The sequence below is a fragment of the Colias eurytheme genome, chromosome 16 (assembly GCF_061535395.1).
Source record: "Colias eurytheme isolate Ceu_HAF_F1 chromosome 16, ilColEury1 Martin Lab GWU primary, whole genome shotgun sequence".
Taxonomy (NCBI): Eukaryota; Metazoa; Arthropoda; class Insecta; order Lepidoptera; family Pieridae; genus Colias; species Colias eurytheme.
The window spans coordinates 3,570,208-3,596,900 of NC_142995.1; the positions used below are offsets into that span (position 1 = coordinate 3,570,208).

Consider the following 26,693-nt stretch of genomic DNA (forward strand, 5'->3'; position numbering starts at 1 on the left):
TTCCGGTCGGAACTCAAATGGCATGGGAAATCGCAATTCCTCTTACGTATCTTATTATACTTATATACGCAACATATCATGGTACATCAATTATATTGCGTGCTTATCAATGACCACCATGAGTGCGTGTGATATTAACTTAATAAAATATAATGTTCCGCCTTTCTTATTCGCAGTATTACTTTTGTAGGCAAGCCACAATACTTGTAATAAAAATACCAGACTAAGGCCGGCTTTCCATCTGCAAGAAGGTTTTCCGTCTGACAGCAGCTTGCAAGTCTACTTGCAGGTGGAAACGCGGAATTTTTCTTGCAGATGGAAAGGCGGCCTAAGGATCATTAATACTTCTGTTATTAAATTCGAATTAGTAAATTCCAAATAAAATAAAGATATTGTTAGACGTAACTTTTGATTTAATATTTTTGTGGATGAGTAGTTGTCAACATAGTTGTCACTGTTTCCTGTCCGAACATGCTTAGCTGTCGCATACTATAAATTGCCGCGTTCCTTTGTCTCGTGGCGCATTCGTACGAATCGTGCCTGGGGCTCGGACGTTGTTTATACGACGTTCGACCCAACTACCTTCACTTTGCTAATAGTCGTTGACTTGCTGCGATTTGTTATCAACTACCTACATCAATTAGGTAGCTGTGTAGAATCGCAGTACATTCTTATAACATTCAAACTAATATTTAACCCGGCCTCGCGTGTAATTTCTTATAATATTTTTTTATTTTACAAAATAAAAATATTTCAAAAGTAATCTTGATTATAATTTGTAATTAATTGCCATTTAAAATTTACAGTTTACCTTTAATTTGTAAAAGTTGGTCTGTATCTTAAAGCTTAACCCAAGAATGTGTTATTATAATAAAAGAAAAATTCTACATGCAAAAGATAAAGGAAGCAAATAAAAAATAAAATTGCGTTCAAAATAAACCAATTTATTAAAAAAAAACTACATTTCCAAACTTATTCTACTTTTGATAAACAAATTGACTAGAATTTCGTTGTGCAGCGGCGCCATCTCGAGAACATTATTGCACTGGTTATTTTTATTAATGACAACACTGCACTTGTCAATATAAAACTTAAAAACTAAAAATATATCCCGTCAGAAATAAGTAAATTCATGAACACAATACACAAACTAAATAAGTAGGTAAATAATGAGAATAATTTCTCGCTTACTGTAAGTATGACAGACTGTGTCCATTGCACGATTTAAAAATAATCATTTATATATTTTAATACTAAATATTCGATGATATTTGATATGTAAGTAAATCTTACTCAAATACGAAAATATACTTTGAATTATTTAAATTAGTGGACTATATTTAACGAACAATGCTTACAATTGGCAAAATTCCTATAGTTTATTTATTATCATTTATGAATATCGTCGCGTAAATTACTATAATCGACAAAACTGTCTCGTAACAAGCTCGATATGGCCGTTTATATTTGAGCGTTTTACAACAAACAATTTTTGTGCATTTGTTTATAAAAATAATGTTAATTATCTCTTAAAGTAGGTACATTATATTTTTTCTTTATTATTATTAAGAATAGAGATGAGTATTTACTATTTTCGTTAAACAATCCGGCGTTTAGTATAATTTATACATCAAAGCAAAGTTACGAAGGATGTAAACATGCACACACGTGCCGTCGTCAGTTATTCCTCAGTTTTTGTTTCACATTTGCAAACAATAGACGCGGTAATACCTTCGCAACGTTGCTTTATATCTCTATTGCATTATACAATCTACTCTACAGAAGAAACTTCTTTTATAACAATTTTGCAAAGGCCTAAATCAATGTATGCTATTCTAGAAGCCTCGTGAGACTTACCTTACGCTAAAATAACCTAAAATTTATCACATTTTTATCCTCCCTCTAATTGCAATGATATTTAATTAAGAAAGGTACATTGATACCGTATAACCTTTATTGAGATCGAATCGAATAGGTGTTATATAGGTATGTATATTTATATATCCATCCTTTTTATATTATGTATATATGTCACCTCGTTTACTCATATCACCTATCTTTTAAATATCATTACTTAAGCTTCCTAGCATTCTTACGTCTATTAATTTGAGCCATTTTATATTATTAAATGTTGCGTCACACGAACACATACAAAACCCTGTGTTCATACATCAATATTTATACACATTTTATTTTACGAATATTTCATGAAAGTAGTAATTATTTAGATCGACACAATTCGTAAATATAAATGCTATTTAAACAATAGAGATGTTAAACAAAATGGCATATTGTGAAATCAGTCAAATAATGAAAATTAACACAGATAATATAGACCGCTGTTAATAATTAAAATATTTACTATTTAACTTACATTAAATGAACATTTAAAATAATTGCAGTTGTTTTGCATCAGTATTTATAGAAACACAGGTCCTCATAGCATCGTGAATATGTAACGAAAATATATTTGTAGCAACATTCTTACTAAGTTGTTATTTTTACACAACAGTCACGATTCCAAAAAAATCACATCATTTCTAATAATACTACGATATTCGTAAACTGTAATGTTGAGGTAAAGATTTATCTGCGTCCAGATATTTTGGATAAAAAAAAACTATTTCTCTCTTCAAAATACAAACTGAGCAGAAAATAAAATTGAAAAATAATTCCTTAATAATAATTGTAACAGCAACATTTTTAATGTAATTTATAAAAATATGGTTATAATATTCGATACTATTTAGCACTTTGCATTTAACTTTGGAAGAGTCATACTAACTATAAGTTGAAATAGAGATTTGATAAAACTTTTTTCAAAGCTTTTAAGTATATGAACATAAGGATGAATTTCCTTTAACTATATCTATTATAACAAATTACAATATGTCCAGTTAAAGCATAACATATTATTGTATATTTGAAGACCAACAAACTATATCCATCAATAAATAATATCACTTGAATACAACCATTGTACTGTGACGTCATACGGGCTAACCTACCTTGTTATTTTAGGTTTAAAATAACAACTAAGTATCTATTCAGCACTACAGTCTACGTCAGAGTAATCGTGTAGATAAAAATTTGGCTTATTTACATATTCCATGTGTGTGTGAAAAGCCAAGACAAGTAAAACGTTGCTTACTTTATATAGCAAAAGTTCAATTTAGGACTGAAACATGATAGTAAGAATAGGTATACGATACGTTAGAATATGTAAATAAACAAATATATATTTTTTTTTTTCAATTAAATGAATACATTTTCCGATATTTTCGTTTACAATCGAATTCTCAGACGCTATCGATAATGTATACATTATAATTTAATAATAACAGAAAACAGTTAACAATTTTAATACATATAAATTTTCGGTTCACTCATACAAAAGATAAAACTAATAGGAAGACTATTTGAGGAATTTAGAAATCCCAAATGAAGGAACATATTAGAGTACACGAGCGACCTGAACATTTGTGTCAATCGAGACCAATATATAACGAAAAGGAAGACCAAATAAGAATAAATAACTGGATAAGATATATAGGTGTCATCAAAACTGTGCCTTATGTTTTGTGCCATAAGGCTCACAATAGCATAAGAGAATTCGCTTTCCAATTCGGAAACTGGGTAAGATATATAGGTGTCATAAAACTGTGCCTTATGTCCAGGTACATAAAGCTCACAATAGCATAAGAGAATTCGTATTCCAATCTAATTATCAGTACATTTATAAAGGATATACGCCATGCATGATGAGGAAACCGTGCAGATCTCTGGGCACTTGGTCGGGTCGGTACCGAACTCCATGGAGAGCTAGTGCGGCGGCCGACAGACAACTTAGTCTAGGGTTTAGTGCTGAACGGACTATACTTTCCGCGGGACCTGAAAATGTTCGTGATATCAGAAGAAATAGAAAATAGATACATAGATATCGCGTTCAAGACACCAAAAATTATATTAATTAAGTTTATGATTTACCAAAGTGTTAAATATTCACAAGATTTAAGCACTATTACGGCAATTTGCTTGGCCCCTGCACGGCCCGACCCCGGCACGGTGTAGCGTGAATCACGCTTTAATCAAATTGCCGGAGACGAAAAGTTTGTCATGTGGTAGTCAGATTTAAAAAACTGAATGTTGTTCCAGGACATATTATAAACCAACATATAAACATATCGACTAGCTACATTGAAGTCACTCTAAGAGTAGACTATCAATTTATGAAGTAGAGTCGATTACCAAAATTATCTAGACATACCTACATAGATTATATATTTTTATTTTTTATACATTTTTATTTCTTAGTAGAAAAAATGCTAGTAGTAATTTGATGCTTTTCAGTTTTTGGACGATTTTTTTTAATTTTTCATTTTACAGTCTAGTATAGCACAATCTACTATATTATATACTTGACTTTATTATATTACACTAGCTGCTCCGCGCGGATTCACCCCCGTGGCTCCTCTCCTGTTGGTCGTAGCGTGATGATATATAGCCTATAGCCTTCCTAGATAAATGAGCTAACACCGAAAGAATTTTTCAAATCGGACCAGTAGTTCCCGAGATTAGCGCGTTCAAACAAACAAACTCTTCAGCTTTATAATATTAGTATTAGTATAGATAACTCACCCCCAATAGCGGCGACGAGCGGCGTGATCCCGTCCGCGTCCATCGCGTCCACGTGCGCGCCGCGCGCCAGCAGCTCGCACACGCACCCGCACAGCGACTCGCTCCACGCCTCGCGCTCGTCTACACACAACACTGCACATTTATACTTAGCCTCTGCGTGCCACGACCCTGTTGCCGCTACCGAGTTTCGTTGCGAGCAAATCATTACACAACACTCGTATACAGATTGATAAACAACACGAAATCCAAACAAATCGACGCATACAACAATCGAATCTCACACGCACCCGCACAGCGCAGGGTGTAAATTTAATAAAATGATTGCTATACTATAATAGTACTCGATTTGAATAACATAAATTTTCACCGCGTCTCCAGTCGCGACGAACCTATGTATGTGAGTACATCCTATTATCGAGATTAATGCACCTGTGTGCCAAATTTAATACAGATACAATCAGCTTTTTATCATATAACATGACACTCACAAAAATCATGATAAAGTTAGTAATTAATACTTAAAAAAATAAACAAATAATTAAGATTCCACCTAAATATTTTAAAGAAAACTCACCCGGCATAAGCTGATAGGACAATAGAGCTACATGCAGCGCTGTCCTTCTCGAATCATCTGCCACGTCGACATCGACCCCGCAATCTAGTAGCAGCCGTGTTGTCCTTGTGCAAGGAAATCTAAAGCGAGATAAATAAAAAAGTGTACATTTTTTTAAGTATAACAAAAAAGTATTTTAGCGTTTTTTGAAAAAGATTGAAACAGAAAAATTTCGTACGTCGTCGTCGTTGCCAAAATTAAACAGGAACAGGTGGCGCCAGTTTTCAAATAAATAAAATAAAATTTATTTATTTATTTATTTAACTATTTTATGTACCATTACATTACATAATATTAAAAGAAATGGAAAACATGCATAGCACATAAGGCAACCTTATCGCTTATCAGCGATCTCTTCCAGGCTGCCCAAGGTAAAGGATAATGAATTAATGATTTATAGGTACACGGGCGGCAATAAAAGTAAAGATAATAGAGAATAAACTAAATACATATTATATGAAAAAGAAGAGGGAATATAATACATACATATTTATTTAGAAGGAAAAGCTAAATTAGAGAAATATTTATATAAAAGAGTTTTAAAGGAAGTTTTCGAGGAAGCTCGTCTAACAGCAATAGGCAAAGAATTCCAAAGTCTGATAGCGGTTATGACAAAGGATTTACCAAGGAAACTAGTGTGGTGAGAAGGAAAACTAAGGAGAAGGTTATCAGCGGAACGGAGAGTATAAACACCTGAATCAAGGAACTTAAATTGTTTTTTTAAATAGGAGGGAGAATTGGGATCGAAGAGGATGGAAAATAACAGCTTCAACGCATTTGCATTCCGGCGAAGTCTTATAGGAAGCCACTTGAGTTTATTGCGAAACTGGGATACGTGGTCATATTTACGAAGACCGTAAACAAAACGAATGCAGAAATTTTGGAGACGCTCAAGTGTATTTAAATGCTCTTCACTAAGATCAGTGGTACAGGCGTCAGCATAATCAAGGAGCGGAAGTAGTAAGGATTTAGCTAACATAATTTTGGTAGATATCGGTAAGAAATGCCGTAAACGTCTAAGAGAACTTGCCGCTGCGTAAAGTTTGCGACTCGTCTCTTTTATGTGATACGACCAAGACATGGTCGTGTCAAAGTGTACCCCCAGGTTTTTGACAGATTTTTGGAATTCAATGACGTAGCCATCAATATGAATTTTGGGGATGTATGTCCAGTCAATCCGGGAGATTAAACAGGGGCTACCGATGATAATGACTTGGCTCTTGCTTGGGTTAATATTCAGACCGTACCTACGGCTCCAAGTCGAAATTCTTTCCAAATCGGTGTTGGTGTTTAAGATTGCTGAGGATAAGTTCTCGAGGGTTGACTGGGTGTATATCTGGAGATCGTCGGCATACATGTGATAGAGAGAAGATAAGTTTTTGGTTATGGAATTTATAAAAATAGCAAATAGGAGAGGAGACAAAACGCCACCTTGCGGTACACCTGCAACAACATCACACCAGGACGATGACTTGTCCTCCAATAATACATGCTGTCGGCGACCGTGCAAGTAACTGTGAAACCAATCAACCACTGTAGGAGATATGTTAATAGAATGAAGCAGTTGTAGCAATATGTCGATATCGACGGTGTTAAAAGCATTACTAAAGTCTAGGAGAGTTAAAACTGTCAACTGCTTCTTTTCCATTCCATTACGAATGTCATCCGTGACTTTAACAAGTGCAGTAGTCGTACTATGTCCTGGACGAAAACCAGATTGGAAGGGACTGAGAATACTGTTTTTATATAAAAAGGAACTTAACTGTTGGTGGATAAGGCGTTCAAGGACTTTGGAAAGGAAAGGTAGAATGGAGATGGGACGGAAATCTGAGAAGGAAATTGGATTAGATTTCTTCGGGAGAGGGATAATTTTAGCGTCTTTCCAAATGTCAGGAAATTCACTGGAGGATAAGGAAAAGTTGAGGATGTGGGTTATGACGGGAGCAATTATATCAAGGATGGGGACAAACATATTACGACTAACTGAGTCACAACCGACAGCATTCGATGAAATGGACAGAATATTCTTTTTAACATCACTAACAGTGAATTGATTAAAATAGAACGGTGGATGAGTAGGAGTTGCAGTTGATGAAAGATATTGCAGTGTTGACCTTTTTTGATCAGGACAAAGATGGGAAGAAGATGCAAAATGTTTGTTTAACAATTCAATATTAATATTGGGGGGGAGGTTATTTGATTGGGATTTACCAACTCCTAAAGTCTTTAAAAATTTCCAAATTTTACATGTGTCGCCGTTCTCGACGGAATTATGAATATGGCGTCTTTGTGCATCTCTACACAATGTATTGCAGCGATTCCGGATATTTCTATACTTTTCCCGTGCAAAATCGGTTTTAGCGGTTTTGAGCTTGGCTTTAGCGTTATTCTTCTTTTGCAATAAAGTTTTTAATTCTGGAGTAAGCCAGGGCGCAGGAAGGTGCTTAACTTTTATACGTCTTAGCGGTGCATGCTTATCAAAAATCTGTAGAAGCAAGCAATTAAACAAGTTAATTTTTTCATTAATCGAACCGGCATCATAAATCATATCCCAATTAACATTTGTGGCATCGTCTAACAGCTTTTCTAAATCGATACCACCAAAATTACGCCGCAAAAGGTAGGAAGGCTTGGGTTTGGGAGGACGTAGGTTGTAGGATAAGTGGATGAGGTCATGGTAAGAAAAAGCGTCGGCAGAGCACTGACCATAGTTAGAGACTAAGTTAATATTTGAAACTATCATGAGATCTAGGAGTGAAGGATTACAGTTGGGACTAAAATGTGTAGGATTCGAAGGCAAGGTTTGAAGGTTAAAGGAATCTAGAAGGGAGAGTAATTTTTTACTACGGGAGTCATCCTTTACCAGACAGGTATTAAAGTCACCCATAAGTAAAACGTGCTGGTAAAGTGGAATAAATCGGTCAAGGAGGAGTTGAAAGGAAGGAAAGTAGTTTTAATCCATTCACAGCCTAAATAATTAGTTTTATTATTAGTACGAAGACAATGCCAGAAAAAAAATAGCCGAATTGAGAGCAAATTCTCAATTTCTTTCTTTCGAGAGAAGATTTTTGAAATGAAATTTCTTTAGGCGCGTTTAGAATGAATGAATGAATGAATGAATGAAAGCTTTATTGTACACACCAAAATAATGAAATAACATTAAGTAAAATATACATAAATTGCACAATAGGCGACCTTATGGCTAAAAAAGAGTTGAGAGTAAAATTTAAAAAAAAGGCAACGATTTTGATACCTATCTTTGAATCTTGCCAAAGAAGTTTCACTTCTGACACGTGTGCTCGGCATAAACGCTCTTTTTTTAGTAAAGTGTATAAACCTGAGTACTTACTGGCACACATCGCTAGTATGAAAGTCGTCAACCGGCGTCCGTCTATCTACCGCCAAGTGCAACAATGTCCCACCGGACCGTAGTCGTGCTGTACGCAACGAGAACACCGCGCGACGTATCGCACACGTCGTCTCCTAGTAGACACACAAAAAAAAAATTGGTTGTCTAAGTCGGTTTACTGACAATAGTTGAACGTGACAACGTCCGATTGTGCTTCTTGCTTGCTCGCTTGCACTTCAAGCCTTACATGGAACGCCTCAGAGCGAGGTAACGCCGTATGAGTCATATTTTTTCGTGCGTGCAGCCGGCGCTATCGAATTATAAGACGTTGTCACGTCAAAAATTGTAATGTTTCATTTATTTTATGTATTCAGGGATAAATATAGAGATAATAACCTATGGAATAGGATAAAATGATGACACACCAACATTCAAATCGTGAATTTTAGTGTATCCGTAATTAACGCTCCTTTTAAAATTAAATGTAAATATAAATTTTACAGAAACTAAACATCCATACAGTATTTAGGTAGAAGAAAATTGTATAATTATGTATTTAAGTGAAGTCCCGTGTCCCCTAGAGGGGTAAGGGGCAGATGTATTATGCATACATCTGTTTCACTGATCGATTTTCTTTAGGGACAAGTAGGTGATCAGCCTTCTGTGTCCTATAATTATGTATTTACCTCATCATTATTAGGATTTTCCAAAAGCCTCGCGGCCACGGCAACCAAATAAAGCGCGGTTCGCACATTGCTCTCGTACTCCTCCTGAAACAAATTTCACACTAAAATACAAGTTATAATTTTATTAATATCTACTACAAATATAATTTTATGTATGTTTATCGAAAGTATGAATTGTTTATCCAAGATAGAAAAGTATATCATAAATTAAAACAATTGCTATAAATAAAAATGAACCGTACTATCAAGGCCTCAGGGTCGTGGTTCGCTTGCGGCTTTTCGAGTCTCTTAGTTCCTCTCCTTAATTCTTCCGCACATGCTTCCAATACGTAACATACCTGCAAATAATATAAATAAATTGTAATAGTATAAATATTATCGAAAAAAAAAATTTTATTGTTTTCAGTAAGATAAACTTACCTGATTTAACGGTAATTCGATACCAATATGTATCATTTGTGAAAACACTTGGGCGAACCTTAAAAGATCTTTTACGACTGACACCTGAAAAAAAATCAATGAAATAGTTTAAACACTTCAACAAGAAATATGAAGAATAAAACAGGCGTAATAAAACTCACATGTGACGTAAAGTTTTCTCGGCGTTTATAATGAACTTTGAACATTAATATCACGACATAAGGTGTTAATTTAATTTAATGTTTACACAATGTCGGACATTTTGGCGACATTTTAATAGACAGTTGTTTATAGTACATACTACATCGTATGAAAACACGTATAGATAGATAAATGGAAATATGAGTTGAGGGTCGGATGGAATGTGAATGGAAAAAAAATTCACCGCGTTAAAGCGTCGCAGCATGAGCGCGTACCGCCAAAGCGCGAGGCAGCAATCGAAACAAGCTTTGTCCGAAACAAATTAACACATAGGAATGAAAGTTTTTTTATGGTCAACTAGCGGTCCGCCCCGGCTTCGCCCGTGGTATATATTTACGTTTTCTTACATAAAAACCATCCTCGTACTTCAAGGAATATAATAAAAAAAGAATTATCAAAATCGGTTCAGCCGTTCTCGAGTTATGCGCTTACCAACACATTTTGCGATTCATTTTTATATACAGTGGTGGACGTTTAATTAGAAACACGTAACAGGATGAATTAGTAGTCATCAATTTTTTTTTACTTTTGTGTATTAACGTATTAGAGATTAAGCATTATTTCATATGTAATAGAACACCCGTTTATCTAGTTTTATAAGAAATTGTTTAATTTTAATCAAACGATAGCTTAAATTAATAAAATTAAACAACTTTAAGTGAAATCTGATTTCCGAGTATTTTCAGTCTGGACAACAAATTAGAAACAGCATGGTTCGAGTGTTCCAATGTCAAAACCTGTTGAAATGCTGACAATATTTTTTTCTTCTACAAATAATTGCACCGTTTTTTAAACATTCCATCTAAAAGTTTCTGAAAATTAATTTGCTTTGCAGTATAAATGGGTAAAAGTAAGATTTGTGACCCATCAACAAGAAAAATAATTTTTCAGTTTACATTTTGACAAAAACTGGAGTTACAGGAAAATTGCAAATCATTTAGAGTGTTCGATAAAAAGATATTCAATGCTACAGTTTATTTAAAAGAGCATGGTACTTCTGATTAAGTGCCTAAAAAAGCTCGACCATGAAAAACCACTGCTCGCGAGCAAAGGCGATACATCTTTGCGAAAATTATTTTCGCAAAGATGTATCCATTTAAAGGTTCCAATTCTATTAGAAAATATGTTTTTGCAAACGTGTTAAAATCTCATACAATCTAAGCCACGAAATTATAAAGCCGTTGTTGTCTATAAAGATTATAACAGTCTAAAAACAACCCCATACGTGCCCATACTATAATGTTTCCTCCACCATGCTGAACTATTTATTTATTATCTAAGGCCTGGTTAACTGAACGACGTGCGTATCCTTAGCCATCATAATTGAATAAATTAATTTTAGTTTCATCCCAAAATCAAACTTTTTCACTGGCGGAATGAAAGTCTTTGTTCCCTGTACTGCCTAGTAACAAGCTGTACTTTCCTGGCGTCTCTCCCAAAAAAATTTCCCTTGACTTACCGCCTGCGAACCGATCTCATCGACTCATTGCGAGGTTCATCTTCGGAAAACACTAATTTTATAATAGAATTTGAACTTTTAAATGGATCCATCTTTGCCAAAAGAATCATTTGCCTATCCTCGCGTGCAGTGGTTTTTCATGGTCGAGCTTTTCTAGGCACTTGATCGGAAGTACCATGCTCTTTTAAATAAACTGTAGCATTGAATATCTTTTTATCGAACACTCTAAATGATTTGCAATTTTCCTGTAACTCCAGTTTTTGTCAAAATGTAAACTGAAAAATTATTTTTCTTGTTGATGGGTCACAAATCTTACTTTTACCCATTTATACTGCAAAGCAAATTAATTTTCAGAAACTTTTAGATGGAATGTTTAAAAAACGGTGCAATTATTTGTAGAAGAAAAAAATATTGTCAGCATTTCAACAGGTTTTGACATTGGAACACTCGAACCATGCTGTTTCTAATTTGTTGTCCAGACTGAAAATACTCGACAATCAGACTTCACTTAAAGTTGTTGAATTTTATTAATTTAAGCTAACGTTTGATTAAAATGAAGCAATTTCTTATAAAACTAGATAAACAGGTGTTCTATTACATATGAAATCATACTTAATCTCTAATACGTTAATACATAAATGTTAAATGAATTTGATGACTCCTTCATCGTATTACGTGTTTCTAATTAAACGTCCACCACTGTATATAAGAGATGAGATAGGGGAGCGCTTGACCACGAACTAGCCTGTTTGTAAGCGTGGTCTGAGACGGAGCGCGCTTGCAGATCCCCAGATCTTACTTATTATACGAATCTCACCGCGTCAGGTGCCGCAGCTTGAGCGCGTGCCGCCACAGCGCCACGCACCAATCGAAACACGCTTCATCCTATATTTCCTACACAGGAACAAACGTATCTCACCGCTTTGAGGTGGCGCAGTTTGAGAGCGTGGTACCACAGCACCTCACACCTAATTGGTTGTCAAAGTGACACGGGATGATGATCTGCGAGTAAATTCTGGCTAATTAGCCACATTGCAACGAACAAACGTAACTCACCGCGTTGAGGTGCCGCAGCATGAGCGCGTGCCGCCAGAGCGCGAGGCAGCGGTCGAAGCGCGCCTCGTCCGCGAACACGGCGCCGCGGAACACGACCGGGTGCGGCAGGTCGGGGCACGCCGCGCCCAGGATGCGCTCGCGCACCGCCAGCCCCTCCATGTGCAGCGCGTGCCCGTTGCCGTGCAACCGCTCCACCTCCTGCACGAGGGACGTCTTTTAACCGACTTCAAATAAATGAGGTTCACGATTCGACCGTCAAAGGTATCGTTATGTTTGATCGAGTTTTGTTTAGCTTAAAATTTTGAAATGTCAATTATTCCGAGGACACTTGTGAACAAACCGAGGATTAGTATCCTGTGAAACTTAAATGGATACATGTTATAACTAAAATAAAAAAACATACCTCCAACGTAGTGCTTTCTCTCCAATTATCGTAGGCCGGAATGGGATCGGCCGGTTTTTTCAACAATAAACCATATCTGGTGTCGTACCTCATCGTCATTGCTCTGTGTAGATATTGATACGCCATCTGTGATGAAAATGTATGAATTTAGCAAATACAGATAAAATGAATAAAAAATGCAATCAAATTGATTGATTGATTGATTGATTGATTGATTGATTGATTGGATCAAAAATCAATTGATTGATTCAAAAAAAAACAAAAAAGAGCGTGTGTGCCGAGCACACTTGTCAGAAGTGAAACTTCTTTGACAAATTTCAAAACCAAAATCGTCGCCATACTCCATGACGCGTTGCTATTGCCACGACGCGACCTTGAAATTTTATTCTCAAAGCGCATAAAGAACACATCAAAAATCATAATAAACATAACTTTACATTAATTTTTGTGGTAAATGTTAAAAAATGTTATGACGATCAAAAGTGCTTTTATAAGAAGTCTAATTGAATAAAAAAATGTTTGAGTTTGAGTTTACAATTTACATTAACCCATTGAGCCCCGAACGGCCCGATCGGTCCACGACACAATAGATTTTCTATTGTGTCTGTGATTCCAGGGCCTGAGTTATTACAGTTCACAATGTCAAAGCTCACCCGCAAGCAATAATACTCCTTGTCGTTAGCGAAGGACGCGCCGAGCAGTTCGAACGCCTCGATGGCTTGCGCGCGAGTGACCTCCGACCGCGCCGCGAGTATCTCCACTACGGAGGCGCGCGCCCGTTCCGCCGCGCATTGCAACGGCGTCATACCTGGTTATATACCCTCATTGTATTTATTTTAGAAACAAACAGTAATTAACAGAAAAAAATACACAATACAAATACATAAACAGACCTATAGTTTCATTTATTAACTACTAGCGGTCCGCCCCGGCTTCGCCCGTGGTACATGTTTACGTTTTCTCTACATAAGAACCATCCTCGTACTTCAAGGAAAATAATAAAAAAAGAATTATCGAAATCGGTTCAGCCGTTCTCGAGTTATGCGCTTACCAACACATTTTGCGATTCATTTTTATATATAAGATTTGTAGTATATTATATTACTAGCTTTCCACCCGCGGCTTCGCCCGCACAGTAAAAAAAAAACCCGCATAGTTCCCGTTCCCGTGGGATTTCCGGGAATAAACCTATCGTATGTCCCGGGGTAAAAAGTAGCCTATGTCTTTTATCGGGTATCAAAATATCTCTATACCAAATTTCATGCAACTTGGTTCAGTAGTTAAGGCGTGATTGAGTAACAGACAGACAGACAGAGTTACTTTCGCATTTATAATATTAGTATGAAAGTATGAATTTTTGTTCATATGATGTAATAATATAATTTGTGATGTGCTATAATTAATATAATTGGTGTAAAACCGTTTTAATTATAAGTAAATAAATAAACAGTGAGGAAATTTTAGATGGGTAATGAAAATTCACTTGCTTCGACCGCGAATCGAAGTAACTAAATATAAAAAAAAAAAATTCTAAAATATTCGTATGCAGTTCTATTTCTTTTTAAAAATAAAGGAATGTTTCATTTTATCAAAATTTGCTATCTCCAATATTTCAAGCACTTTCCCTCCAGGGCCCATGGAAAATTGTGTTATGGAAACCAGATGGCTGATACATACAGGGTGTCCCAAAAAGTAGTGATGAACGGAAGCTGGGAGATAGAGGACCAAGAGGGCTATCCGAATCACCCCCATGTGTGTTATGCGATTTTTCGTATTTTCGGAGTTATTACATTTTTTTCAATTTTTCATCTATCGCCGAGTAGACCGGGAGATACTGACACAAAATTTCGAGTCATTTGTAACAGGATGGCGGTTCTACAGGGGTCTTAGTACGCAATGACAAAAAGAAAAATGATGGTGTGAACGCTGGTACCGGTGGGTTAGTCGCGTGGGCGTTAGTCGAACTCGTCGGAAAAATAGCGAAAGTCAAACGATTTGTAACACAAAAATTTTAGAATTTACCGATAGCCCATAAAAAAGAAGTAGGCGGTAGTGTCATGCCATACTTTTCCGGTATGACTTACAGCCCGCCATACCGACGCGAATGTGTTGATTTAAAAAAAACAATTATTCAACCATTTGTACCAAGCTAACTTTTGCACAGGTAACCATCGTCGTGCAGCCATTTACGAAAATCGCCATGCCATACTTTTCGGACGATTCCAAATGGTCGCCATACCGCCGAAAATCTGCAAAATTTTTTTATTTCGCCTATCTTTTTGTACCAGTATTGCATTTGGCTTTTTGGAGAGTATTTGATAAAATGTGACCATTATTATATTTGCCATACTTCTAGTAGGGGGAAAAAGTGCTGTCATACTTGAAAAATAAATTTATTATTAATTTATATAAGTGAAGATTTCCAACACCTAGATCTTTGAAATTTTGTATTTATATTCGTTGATCCTCAAACTTACAGGAAAAATAAGTGCCATACTGTTACAAATCGTTTGACTTTCGCTATTTTCCGATGAGTTCGACTAACGCCCACGCGACTAAGCCGCCGGTACCAGCGTTCACACCATCATTTTTCTTTTTGTCATTGCGTACTAAGAACCCTGTAGAACCGCCATCCTGTTACAAATGACTCGAAATTTTGTGTCAGTATCTCCCGGTACGATGAGATTTTTATTTATGGTGACGTGAATTATTGCGCTAGATGCTTGATTTTTTTTTGTGTGCTAAGCTGAAATATAGGCCAATCCAGTATGGTAACATTTACTATCGTTAGATCTTCGAATGGAATAAAAAAAAGAATTAAATGCCAAGAAAGATAAAAATTACCCAGTATGTTCATTACTTCAAGGGCCCATAAAAAAATAAAATCACATAAAAAAGGTTTTCCATTTGGCTTTTAAAAACTTGCTCTATCGATCAGGTAGATACCCTAAAAATTTCATTTTATTATTCTGAAGACTTCAATTGAAAAATTGAAATCTAAATGTGGTAAGTGCAAAATTTTTATTAACATGATGGTCATTAAAACCAATAAATAGGTGTTTAATTAACAGAATTTTTTTTAAATAGCCCCGCTGTTGCTCAATGCAAGTGCGACATCACCGTAAAAAGTTGTCTTTTAAATGTCTGAATGCTTTTTTATCATTTTTAATGGTTTCTTCTGCTACTTTGAATTTCCGGGTTTTTTCGTCCAAATTGTGGCATTACCTACCAACCAAGCCAACCGGCCAGTTAAATCTCACCATTCTGGTTAGTAAGTATCTTCGCGTTATGGTCTATGAGCGCGCAAACAACGGCCGCGTGCCCGCATTCCGCCGCGAAGTGCAGTGCGGTCGCACCGCACAGCGCACGCTCGTCCACCCGCGCACCGCTGTCCAGTAGAAACTGTACCTGGGAAATTATTCTTCAGATTATTATTACTGGAATATATTATATAGACTAGCTTTCCGCCCGCGGCTTCGCCCGCGTTTTCAGAGAAAACCCCGCATAGTTCCCTTTCCCGTGGGATTTCCGGGATAAAACCTATCCTATCTCTCAAGTTGGGCACATGGTGTGCGAATTTAATTATAATCGGTTAAGTGGTTTAGGAGTCCATTGAGGACAAACATTGTGACACAAGATTTATATATATTAAGATTAAGTATACAAAAATCGATTTTAAAAATCTCTATCCTATATCCGTATGTATGCTTAAATCTTTAAAACTACGCACCGGAGTTTAATGCGATTTTTTAATAGATGGGTGTTTTTAAAGGGATTTATGTTTCTGTATTGAATAAAATTTTTGGCTAACAGCAGTCAGTATGTTTCTATACAAACGTTTTTGTAATTCCAAGGAAATAAAAGCAATTATATAAATTATAAATATTGAAAAAATAATATTACTTAAAAAAACATTCATGGTACTTTCAATTGGGTTTTATAAATATTTAAAGTAGCAAGTCTAAAAGAATAACTCAGTAAAATGTTCTATGTAATAAAGTGGAATCGCAACAAAAGGTTAACTTACGACATCCAAATGTCCCTTATAGGCGGCGATCATCAAGCACGTGTTATTGTACTTATTCGCCTTGTGTATGTCAGCGCCATGCCTGACCAAATACTTGACGATGTCCAAGCGGCCATCGAAACAGGCCGCTCGGAGCGGGGTACTGAGCGTCTTCGTTGCGTGATTCACGTTTGCACCGGCCCGCACCAGCCGTTTCACGATGCCCAGGTGTCCAGCCCCCGCTGCACACCATAATGCTGTAGCACCTGCGAATGTGGAACGAACTACAAAATGTCTGCTACCGAAGCCTGGACGAACATTCAAGTCTGCTGGAAATCCGACAAGCGTTACTATAAAACAGTTGATAGCCACGACATACTATTTCAAGCTAGAAATGTGAATATTGTTACGAGTGCAATAGAGCAAGTTTCAGCGAAGCACAAGATGAAATGTTAAAAACTAAATTATTTGATTTTCATTTGTTTTAGTCCTTTAGAAACATCCTTAGATAATTAGTATGGAAAGCGTTATTAATTCCGTTCTCGAATACGCGTCCAAGGATTTGACCGAGTTAAACCCTTAACTAGCTTTATTTATCTCCTACTAACCGAATTTGATAACCTTGTCCTCTTCCAAATTAGAAAACTATTTTGGAATCGAGTTAGTTTCAAAGATAGAAGTGACAAATTTCCCAGAAAGTTGGATACGAATAGCGAAATTCAAAGAATCGCAAGCCAGCGTGACTAGCGAAACGCGTATGCAACATACGTGCTAATGCAACGCCAGATGGATTTATAACGGGACGATACGTGAATTAATTGGTATAAATCATAAGCACAAAACAAAGCTCTGGACTGTTGCCAGACACAGAAAAGTCGGGACGATCGAAAACGTATACAATTCAGTTTCTTTGTGTACAAACGGAAGAGTTCTAATAATAACGCGCCACGCGCTCAGGATGACTGCGTAAAAAGTCAACGATCTACTCGTCCTCGAAAGATGTGGCTGCGGAAAAGTTTACTTACAAAGTAAAATGCATCGAAAATCTTTTAAAAATTGGCACGAGTTCTAATTTCAAAATTTATCCTTGATTTCTCAGAAAAAAACCTAAATGTAGTTCGTTACGTGTTGGGCCTTTTGGTACCTTTAAACTTGAAATATGGTATGAAAGACAAAGAAAATGATTCAAGCTACTCAGAATATCTCTGTAGGAAGAGCAGCAATAAATTAAATAATAGAAAATTTAAGAGTTTAAAGCCGCAAAACATTTTAATGTTATTACAACAACCAAAAATGTGATTGTGAAAAATCATGTCATCATAAAATCATAAGATTTATTTGTATATTCCATGAAAAGCAATCTTTTAAATGTTTGTTCTTGTTATTACGATTGTTAAATGTCACAATATTATGTTACTTGTGACCTACTTTACTGTAAAAATTTAAAACGTATGACCCTTGAAAATGTTCAATTTATTTTCGTATACGCTCCATTTCGATTCACCGAAAATTATTTTTTAACAATTTCTAACTGATATTCTTATCGCGTATACATTCGACTTTCCGGAAACATTTGCCGGCAATCCGCCAAGAAACTTTCCTAGTTAAGGTGGATGTTCCGACCGTCCCTCCATACATTTTTGATTACCTCTAAACACTTAACACAGACACTATTTCTTTAAAACTAATCATTTTATCACTTCTCTATAATGAAATGTGTGCGCGTTCGACCTTTTTAATCAATAATTTACAATATTTACTTAGAAAAACAACAGTAAAATACCGGAAAAATTTGACACTTCTACAGTAGTGTGCGTGACTTTTGCCAAGCGAAACACGACATAAAGCACGACATCTAGCGCATAGACTATATACTTATTACAGATCTAGCGCGTCAATGTCTAAACGAAAGGCGATGTTTAGACATTGACGCGCTAGATGTCGTGCATCCGCGTTCGTTATCTTATACATAATGAGCATAATTCTAATAAATCAAAGTTCTGTGTAAAAATTGAGTAATTTCATTTCCAATCGTTCAAAGAAAATAACAATAAAATAAAATAAAACTAATGACCTTAGAAACTATGTTTTTTTTTGTAAACGAATAAAATTGAAACGAATAAAACGAATGCAAATTCGGGGATTTTCTAATTATTGCTAAATAATAATTGAATTCGTTTTGAAATAGGTACTCTATAATTTTTAGTGTATAAATAGACATTTATAATGTGGTGCTCATTTTTTTTGTACTGCTAACGCTATTGTAGGTACCTATTTTCGTTGTTTTATTTCAAGTGAACACGGCCATACAATTTTGTCACGAGCCGCCTATGATTGTAGGTACTTTTGTTAGGCTCCTTCGTCGTCCGCGTCGCGTCGGCTCGAAAGATCTTGATTTCATTGTCACGCGCTATGATTTGCGCGCGGATTTTCTTGTGTTGTGAATTTATTTTTGTATTATTATTATTTTTTATTATTTTTTTTATTTTATTGATTCAAATAAAATATTTCACTAGTATGCATTTGAGACTATATTGTATTATGTATAATTTATCGTAGGTATAGTTATTCTTATAACGCAGTTATATTTTCGGTGGGACAATTTGACCCGTGATTTTTCTGAAATATCACCACGTTGCAAATCACATCAATCATACACACGTATGACGAAAGTATAGTGGCTAACATTGACTCATCAGTTCATCACTGAAACCAGTGATAAATCAGTACCTATATCATATTGTGTTTGAATATTTTTAAACAATGATATAAGTATACAATTATTATAAATCGATAAACTATCAAAGTAATCACAAACTTGCAAACATTGGTAAAATATGCTTTAGCGAATTTTCAGACTGACACACAATTTTATTACTTAGTTTGTTTTAGCAAAGTAGGTAAGTACCTACTCCGTTTACGTCACGCGTCGGCCGTCGCGTCGTCGAAAACGGTGCACCCAGGTCCCAGAAACAAACATACCTAATTACCTAATTCAGTTACAATCCTTCTTTTGTTCCAATACGATTTTTTTCCTGATAGCTAATAGCAAAACCATATGTTACTTTGTTTTCGTAAATATGTTTTTCACCTTCCTGGTTATTTTCACATAATGAAATATAATAAAAAAATAAATAGTGTATTAGATTTGTTATTGTATCTTGTATACGAATTATTCTTACTTGTTGGTTATGAAATGTTCAAATAAGTACCTATTGAAATAATTTACTGTTACAAATCATTAGTGTTATTAGTTTTGAGTGAATAGGCATGGATCAGAAATTCAGAATATTATATGCTGCTAACTACTCAAATACATACATGTTTTGATAAAAAAAAAACAATAGTGTAAGTACTAATGTAATAAAATAAAACTGCGTTTTATTGTAATCAATTTATTTTATTTATTTATTTTCCAAAATTAATGATGAATAAAATAGTTTACGCCAACAAATATGTATAACTTTTATTTTTATAACAATCGTTCATACCGTAGCAGGTAGCGTTTTGAGTCTCACGCAACGTTGCCATTCCTTTAGTACAAACACTATGGATACCTACGCGTAGGTACGCTCGCGAATGCAAATTCGGTGATTTACTAATTATTGATAATCATTGAATTCGTTTTGAAATAGCCTGTACTTTGTAATTTTTAGTGTTATAGACATTTATAAAATGTGGTGCTCATTTTTTTTGTAATAAATTATCCTGCTACGCTATTGTATTTTCGTTGTTTTATTTCAAGTGAACACCCATACAATTTTGTCACGAGCCGCCTCTGGCCTCTGGGCACAGATTAGAGAATAGTTACTTCGTAACAGATACATCACTCCCATACAAAAGCTAAAATACCTACGCTATATTTACCTACAAAATACGCCGCAACTCGGCTGCAGTAAGAAATGTACTCTACGAACACGCACCGAGAAGCGATTTTCCCGCGCACGCCGCGTGATTGCGTCATCAAACGAAAACTTTAGGGTTGTACCGAGCGCGTAAATTAAACACAGAGTTGCTGAAACACTTAATTTTTTATTGTTAATTATATTTATGACATTATACAATAAAAAAAATGAAATCTTATTGATAGTAGTTGTTTCCTTCGGTTTCACCCGCGTGGACCCGCTATATGCGTCTCCTGAATAAAAAGTAGCCTGGTAGGTTTGTGAGTTTCTTTGTTACTGCGTGGCTCGGGGGCTGCTGACTATATGGCTGAGATTTACGGGTTCACTCCGACACCCGTCCACATCGCAATAACCGGGCATCTTGGTAGCGAGCGCGGGAAACGTGACGCGGGTGCGCAGTCTCGCGTGTGCCAACCAACTGCCGCTTGGGTCGGTACCGACCTACTGTGCGGTAGGCACTTATAGCGCGACCTTGAGCGAGTGACGGAGGCCTGCTCTGGGTGAAATCAACCAGTCAAATGATTTTTGTTCTAATTGTATTTTGGTAGTAGTTTGTTTAGAATTTACATTACCATTGTTTAATTTTTATTTTGTATTTGCAGTAAAATAAAAAGATGAAAAACTTCATTAGGTATATTGTACGACACCTCACTCTGAATCGCGCTAGCGAAATTTTTTCGTTACAGAGCACATATACAACTTTCGGACAATCTTCATTGAGGCCGGCCGGCAAATCGAGTATGTCGAGAAACTTCACTTATTCGATGGAGGTATTCTACCTTCCTTCCTCCACAGTTGTGGGACCCCGACGTGCATTGAACACGCAGCTTTCTGATACTAGTAGCTAAAATCAAAACCACAGATATGTCTGTGATCAAAACCATAATAATATTTTTACCTATTATTTTACTAAAAGTCGAGTGCATCGAAATCGTAAATATGTTTTTCACCTTCCTGGTTTTTTTTCCATAGTAAATAGTGTTTTTGATTTGTTGTTGTATGAATAATTATTCTTACTTGTTGGTTATGAAATGTATATTGAAATAATTTACTTTTACAAATCATTAGTGATATTAGTTTTGAGTGAAAATGCTTGGATCAGCATAATATCATATTATTTTGCTACTTCAAATACATGTTTTGATAAAAAAAAAACAATAGTGTAATGTAGGTAATAAAATAAAACTGCGTTTTATTGTAGGTAATCAATTTTGACATTATTTATTTCCCAAAATTACAATAAAATAGTTTACGCCAGCAAATATAACTTTTATTTTTATAACAATCCTACTTCCTACTAATGCGAAAGTTTGTGAGGATGTGTATGTGTGTGTTTCACGCAAATACTACTGAACCGATTACAATGAAATTTAGCACACATATAGAACGTAACTTAGACACATTGAATAGGTTTTATCCCGGAAACCCCACGGGAACGGGAACTATACGAGTTTTTTTTGGAAATGCGGGCGGAAAGCTAATCGTTCATAATATAAACCGTAGCAGGTGGCGTTTTGAAGTTTTGTCTACTCATACAGAAAAATGAAAACCACAGGAGATTGCCCAAGTGACTATGGCACTTGGTATCGCAATCAAACTTATTGTGTCAAGATGAAATATAGCTCAATTTAAAGCTTGATGTTAGTACTTTTAGATATGATTATAGTTTTTATGTAAATAAGCCGCAGTTCGCGACAATAAAAATAAAACAATAGTTTTATTCAACACTTCAAAAAACTACTTAATCGAGTTTAAACTAACGATGAACGTTAAGTTTTACATTTATTACATAGGTAATATTTTAATTTACAAGACAAATGTGAAAAGTAAATCGTAATTTAAACATTATTTCAAAATAACATCGAACAATGCGTCGAACACATTCATTTGACATTTCAAATAGAAACTATGACATATGACGTTTGCAAGAGAGATAGATATAGGTATGTGTCAAAACAAAACTTTTACTTTTATTTCTATTTATTCGGTATAATTACAACTTAATAGTGATAAATATGATCATTATAAATACAAATAGGAATTAACAATATCACGAACACGTGACACAACTAGTATTTTACCGATTCCATACGTAGTCATACATGTTTCAAAAGAAAAACTTTTACTTTTACTATTATTTCAATTTATCCGGTTTAATTAAGACTTAATATTGATACATATGATCATTATAAATACAAATAGAAATTAACAATATAACGAATACGTGGCACAACTAAAATTTTACCGATACCACCCGTGGTCATTCTCCTTTGTGGGTCATTTGTAACAGGATGGCGGTTCTACAGCGAAAAAAGAAAAATGATGGTCAGAACGCTGATACCGGATACCATAAGATACTGTAATATAAAATATTACTAGATTAGATAAAATATTATAGGTAGTATCTTCACCGTGTGTGACGCGCTTTACATTCACGCCATCTAGAGTTAAATCTTTATCATTTTTGTATACGTCTGTGTGTGTAAACGACCCTGTATGCAATGACAGATGTTAAAACGCATAATTTTACCGAATTGGGTGGATTTTAAGGCAATGATATAACATATTTCAATAAAATATAATATTCAGTAACCGCCATGACTATTCCTAGGTTTGATGACTATTCCAATTACGCAAAAACTCAAATAAACTAGAAATGTAGAATTCAGCGCCATCTAGCGGGACATTGGCTGGGAACAGATCGTAGGAATCACCTTAATGACTTTTTATTTGAACTGATGACACCACATTCTCATATGATACGCTTTGATAAAATACCGTCTTTGTATTACGTTTATTAACTGTACTAATTGAAATATGATCTACAAACAAAAGATACATATGGAACATATACAATATACATAGTACCAATATTTTTTATACAAATCACTGCAAATTGAGGAATTTGAAACTGGGGGAAAAGTAATAAAAAATAGATAAAAAAATGAATGTCTATTCATCACGTTAGAATGAGAATTCAGACCACAAGACCAATTTTACTTCTGAATTCTCCAACCGACTGTCGTTTAAGCATAAAGAAGATACTTTAACAACAATTTTAATGATGAATGTGATACAACTTAGCTGTGTATTATTAGTTATGTATGAAAATTGAAAACATTAAACAAGTGCAGACAATTTGACTATGAACCACTAACCATCCTGGAGTATCCCCTTACCTGTAAATTGTTCATCAACACAATGGTAAAATACTGCAAAAGAACAAAGGCATAACTACAGTACAAGGCCTATATCTAGTAACTAATTGATTTGTGTAAGATAATTACCTTCAATTACGTATTCATCAAATTTGACAGTTCCTTCTGTCTCCAGTCTTACGGGAGGACGGAATTTCTCTAAGAGTATACGGACAGCTGCCTCTCGGCCATGCCTAGAGGCTGCGATAAGTGGGGTACATTTCACTCCATCGCTGCACACGTCCTGAAAATTAAAATAGCTCTTAAGACATAAGAGCGTTAGACTGTAAGTGATCTGTAATCTAAATAATATTATCATGAAAATCTGGATATAAAATAATTTCTCAATAAACAAGTGTATGTTGATTTGTTTAAATCTTTGTTGCTCAAAACAACATAAATAGTTTAAATATCCAAACCCTCAGTCCAAATCAAACTATTGTTATAGTTGTATGGATGCTGTTTGTATGGATGATAACAACTAAATAATACACCACCAAAATCTTCATAATTCTTCTTAATCTAGGATAAGGAAATAACCTTAATGATAAGCATAAAATAAAATAAATTATTTTAATAAATTAAGCATAAAATAAGAAAATTTGGAAAATCCAAAAGTGCACGCCTCATAATTGTTTTTAATAAATATTTATTAATTATTATTATTGTTTATTTAATAACAATTAAACCACATCGAATCAGACCCTGAAAAATGAAAGGGTTCTATTCCTGAGCATACTCAAGCGTAAGAGAAAAAAAAAACTCGATTAGTAAAGTATTTCCGTCGCTATCGTGTTAACAAGAAAAAGGATCCGCACATACAGACACACGGACGTCCAAGACAGAACTTTTTTAAACTGTTTTTTAACTAGTTTAAATAACAAAAATGACATCAAAAATATCATGAACATTAAAAATAGTGTTTTTTCTTAATATGTGTGTGTATGTATTATCTTACAAGTGCAATGTATGATACATAAAGACATTTTAAGTTTGAAAAATCAGATGTTTTGCGCGAAGTGACAGTAGTACCCACCTCAACGCTTCGCTTATGAGGCGTGCAATAAATTATTTTAATAAATACACATTTTTTGTAGTAGGTTTTACATATTTTTTTTTCAATTTTCATGCAACAATGTCATTACATACCAAAGAAACTCTGGCTTTCAGTTTCAGTAATCTATACTAATATTATAAAGCTGAAGAGTTTGTTTGTTTGTTTGAACGCCCTAATCTCAGGAACTACTGGTATGATTTGAAATATTATTTCGGTGCTAGATAGCCCATTCATCGACGAAGGCTATAGGCTATATATCATCACGCTAAAACTGGTGAAACCGCGGAGCGCAGCTAGTATACAATATAAGTAAATGCTATCAGAGTAATTACTCATATCGTTTAAATTCAAAATAAACATATCATATTGCATATGCATTACCACGTTACTTAACAAATTTTAAATTGCTGTGTCATTTTACATGGCATATTTCCAACGATAAAATGATAAAAATCAACAAAAACAATCAACAAATTTTTCCAGAAGACCTAATTAAAAATATCTCCGAAAATATAGTGTCAACAACCCTACAAAGATGTAGATAAATAAAAATAACAAAGATAATATTTAGTAAACATGTCATTGACATTGTGTTTATTTCCGTATAGTATGCTATTCATATATGTACTTAATATATGAGATTGAATCATGATGATCCTTTATTTTACGTTTACCTACTTCTGTAATTTCATTATCTGCTTACATACATTAAACATTGTTGAATAACAATCTTTTGTTACAAAATTGTTCTTGACCCCAATATTATTGAATAAATTTTATAACATTCTACTAAACAGTTGTTTTAATTACTTTTACTCTGCATAAATAATTATTTTGTAATTATGATTGTAAAATGAAATATTTGGACGATTTTTAATTTACATAATAAATCTACTGTGTTTAGATTATTAGGAAAAGAGATTCCGAATATATGTATATTACTTCTATTTCATGACCCAACAAAAAATTGCACAACGCACCCGAATCACGCAAAAGCTATCATAAAGTCTAAAGATTTACGTCGATAAAAATAGATATTAATAGCAACGTAGATTTCGTCTTATAAAGATGACTTGATTGAATGAAAACCAACTTACGTTGTTTAGAAGGTCATCGATCTCGTCAGTATTTTTCTCATATAGTAATGCGTAAAGGGTGAGAGCCATGCCATCTCGAGCAGCAAAAAATACTCTTTCTCTTAAACTGCTGGAAATATCATCCAACATCAACTTGTCCTCCATCGTAATGGATGGACAAAAATGGAAACAACTAATCACTATCACTACTATTGCACTACAATTTTGTATTATCCACTGCTTGATCTATAGTTTTGCATTTGAAATTCTTCAATTCTTCAATATAAACGGAAAACGAGACGAGAACACGATCACTGAAAATATCTGAAAAAATTGTGGATCAGTATTCAGTACATTCATGTTGACAGAATCTGATTGTCAAATGTCAAATGTCAATTTGACATAACCCATCTTGCACAGATGCATACAAGATAAAGATTAAATATATTTAATATTTCAATTTATTAGGACCGTATGGCGTATAATGTTAATAAAACGGAGGCTTTTTTAACTTTAAATTGAAGTTGAAATATATTAAAATATATTTTATCTTACAGCTAACATCGGATAGATTGAACTGCATCACAAGCGCATTTGAATGCAGCTGTAAGAATGCAACTCTTCTGT

General features: G+C 34.7%; 1 protein-coding gene across 6 annotated transcripts; it reads right to left on the minus strand.

The window, feature by feature from the left end:
* Positions 1–923: 923 nt before the first annotated feature.
* Positions 924–26,428, minus strand: Fem-1 (protein fem-1 homolog B). 6 transcript variants are annotated; one of them, XR_016457585.1, is made up of 16 exons: positions 26,088–26,428; positions 24,024–24,177; positions 23,916–23,948; positions 16,853–17,097; positions 16,086–16,233; positions 13,479–13,633; positions 12,826–12,951; positions 12,423–12,620; positions 9,707–9,790; positions 9,529–9,624; positions 9,287–9,370; positions 8,601–8,734; positions 5,213–5,331; positions 4,639–4,770; positions 3,667–3,891; positions 924–3,571 (listed from the first exon to the last, which is right to left on the minus strand). XR_016457585.1 is itself a non-coding variant. In XM_090110618.1 (15 exons), exons 1-15 carry the CDS (start codon positions 26,229–26,231, stop codon positions 3,737–3,739), a joined length of 2,004 nt encoding a protein of 667 aa, XP_089966744.1. In that variant the 5' UTR covers positions 26,232–26,428; the 3' UTR covers positions 924–3,736. The 6 variants fall into 6 exon arrangements, 5 of the variants coding, with proteins under 5 accessions (XP_089966744.1, XP_089966745.1, XP_089966743.1 ...); XM_090110618.1 differs by having other exon boundaries at positions 924–3,891; positions 9,287–9,367; XM_090110619.1 differs by having other exon boundaries at positions 924–3,891; positions 4,639–4,758.
* Positions 26,429–26,693: the final 265 nt, after the last annotated feature.

Excerpts from the sequence above, each read along its gene's own strand:
- Fem-1 (XM_090110617.1), bottom strand. The coding sequence starts at position 26,231 with ATGGAGGACAAGTTGATGTTGGATGATATTTCCAGCAGTTTAAGAGAA. Across the intron at positions 24,178-26,087 it reads TCGATGACCTTCTAAACAAC|GACGTGTGCAGCGATGGAGT; the intron begins GTAAGTTGGTTT and ends TTTAATTTTCAG. Across the intron at positions 4,771-5,212 it reads GTCCTATCAGCTTATGCCGG|TGTTGTGTGTAGACGAGCGC; the intron begins GTGAGTTTTCTT and ends ATAAATGTGCAG.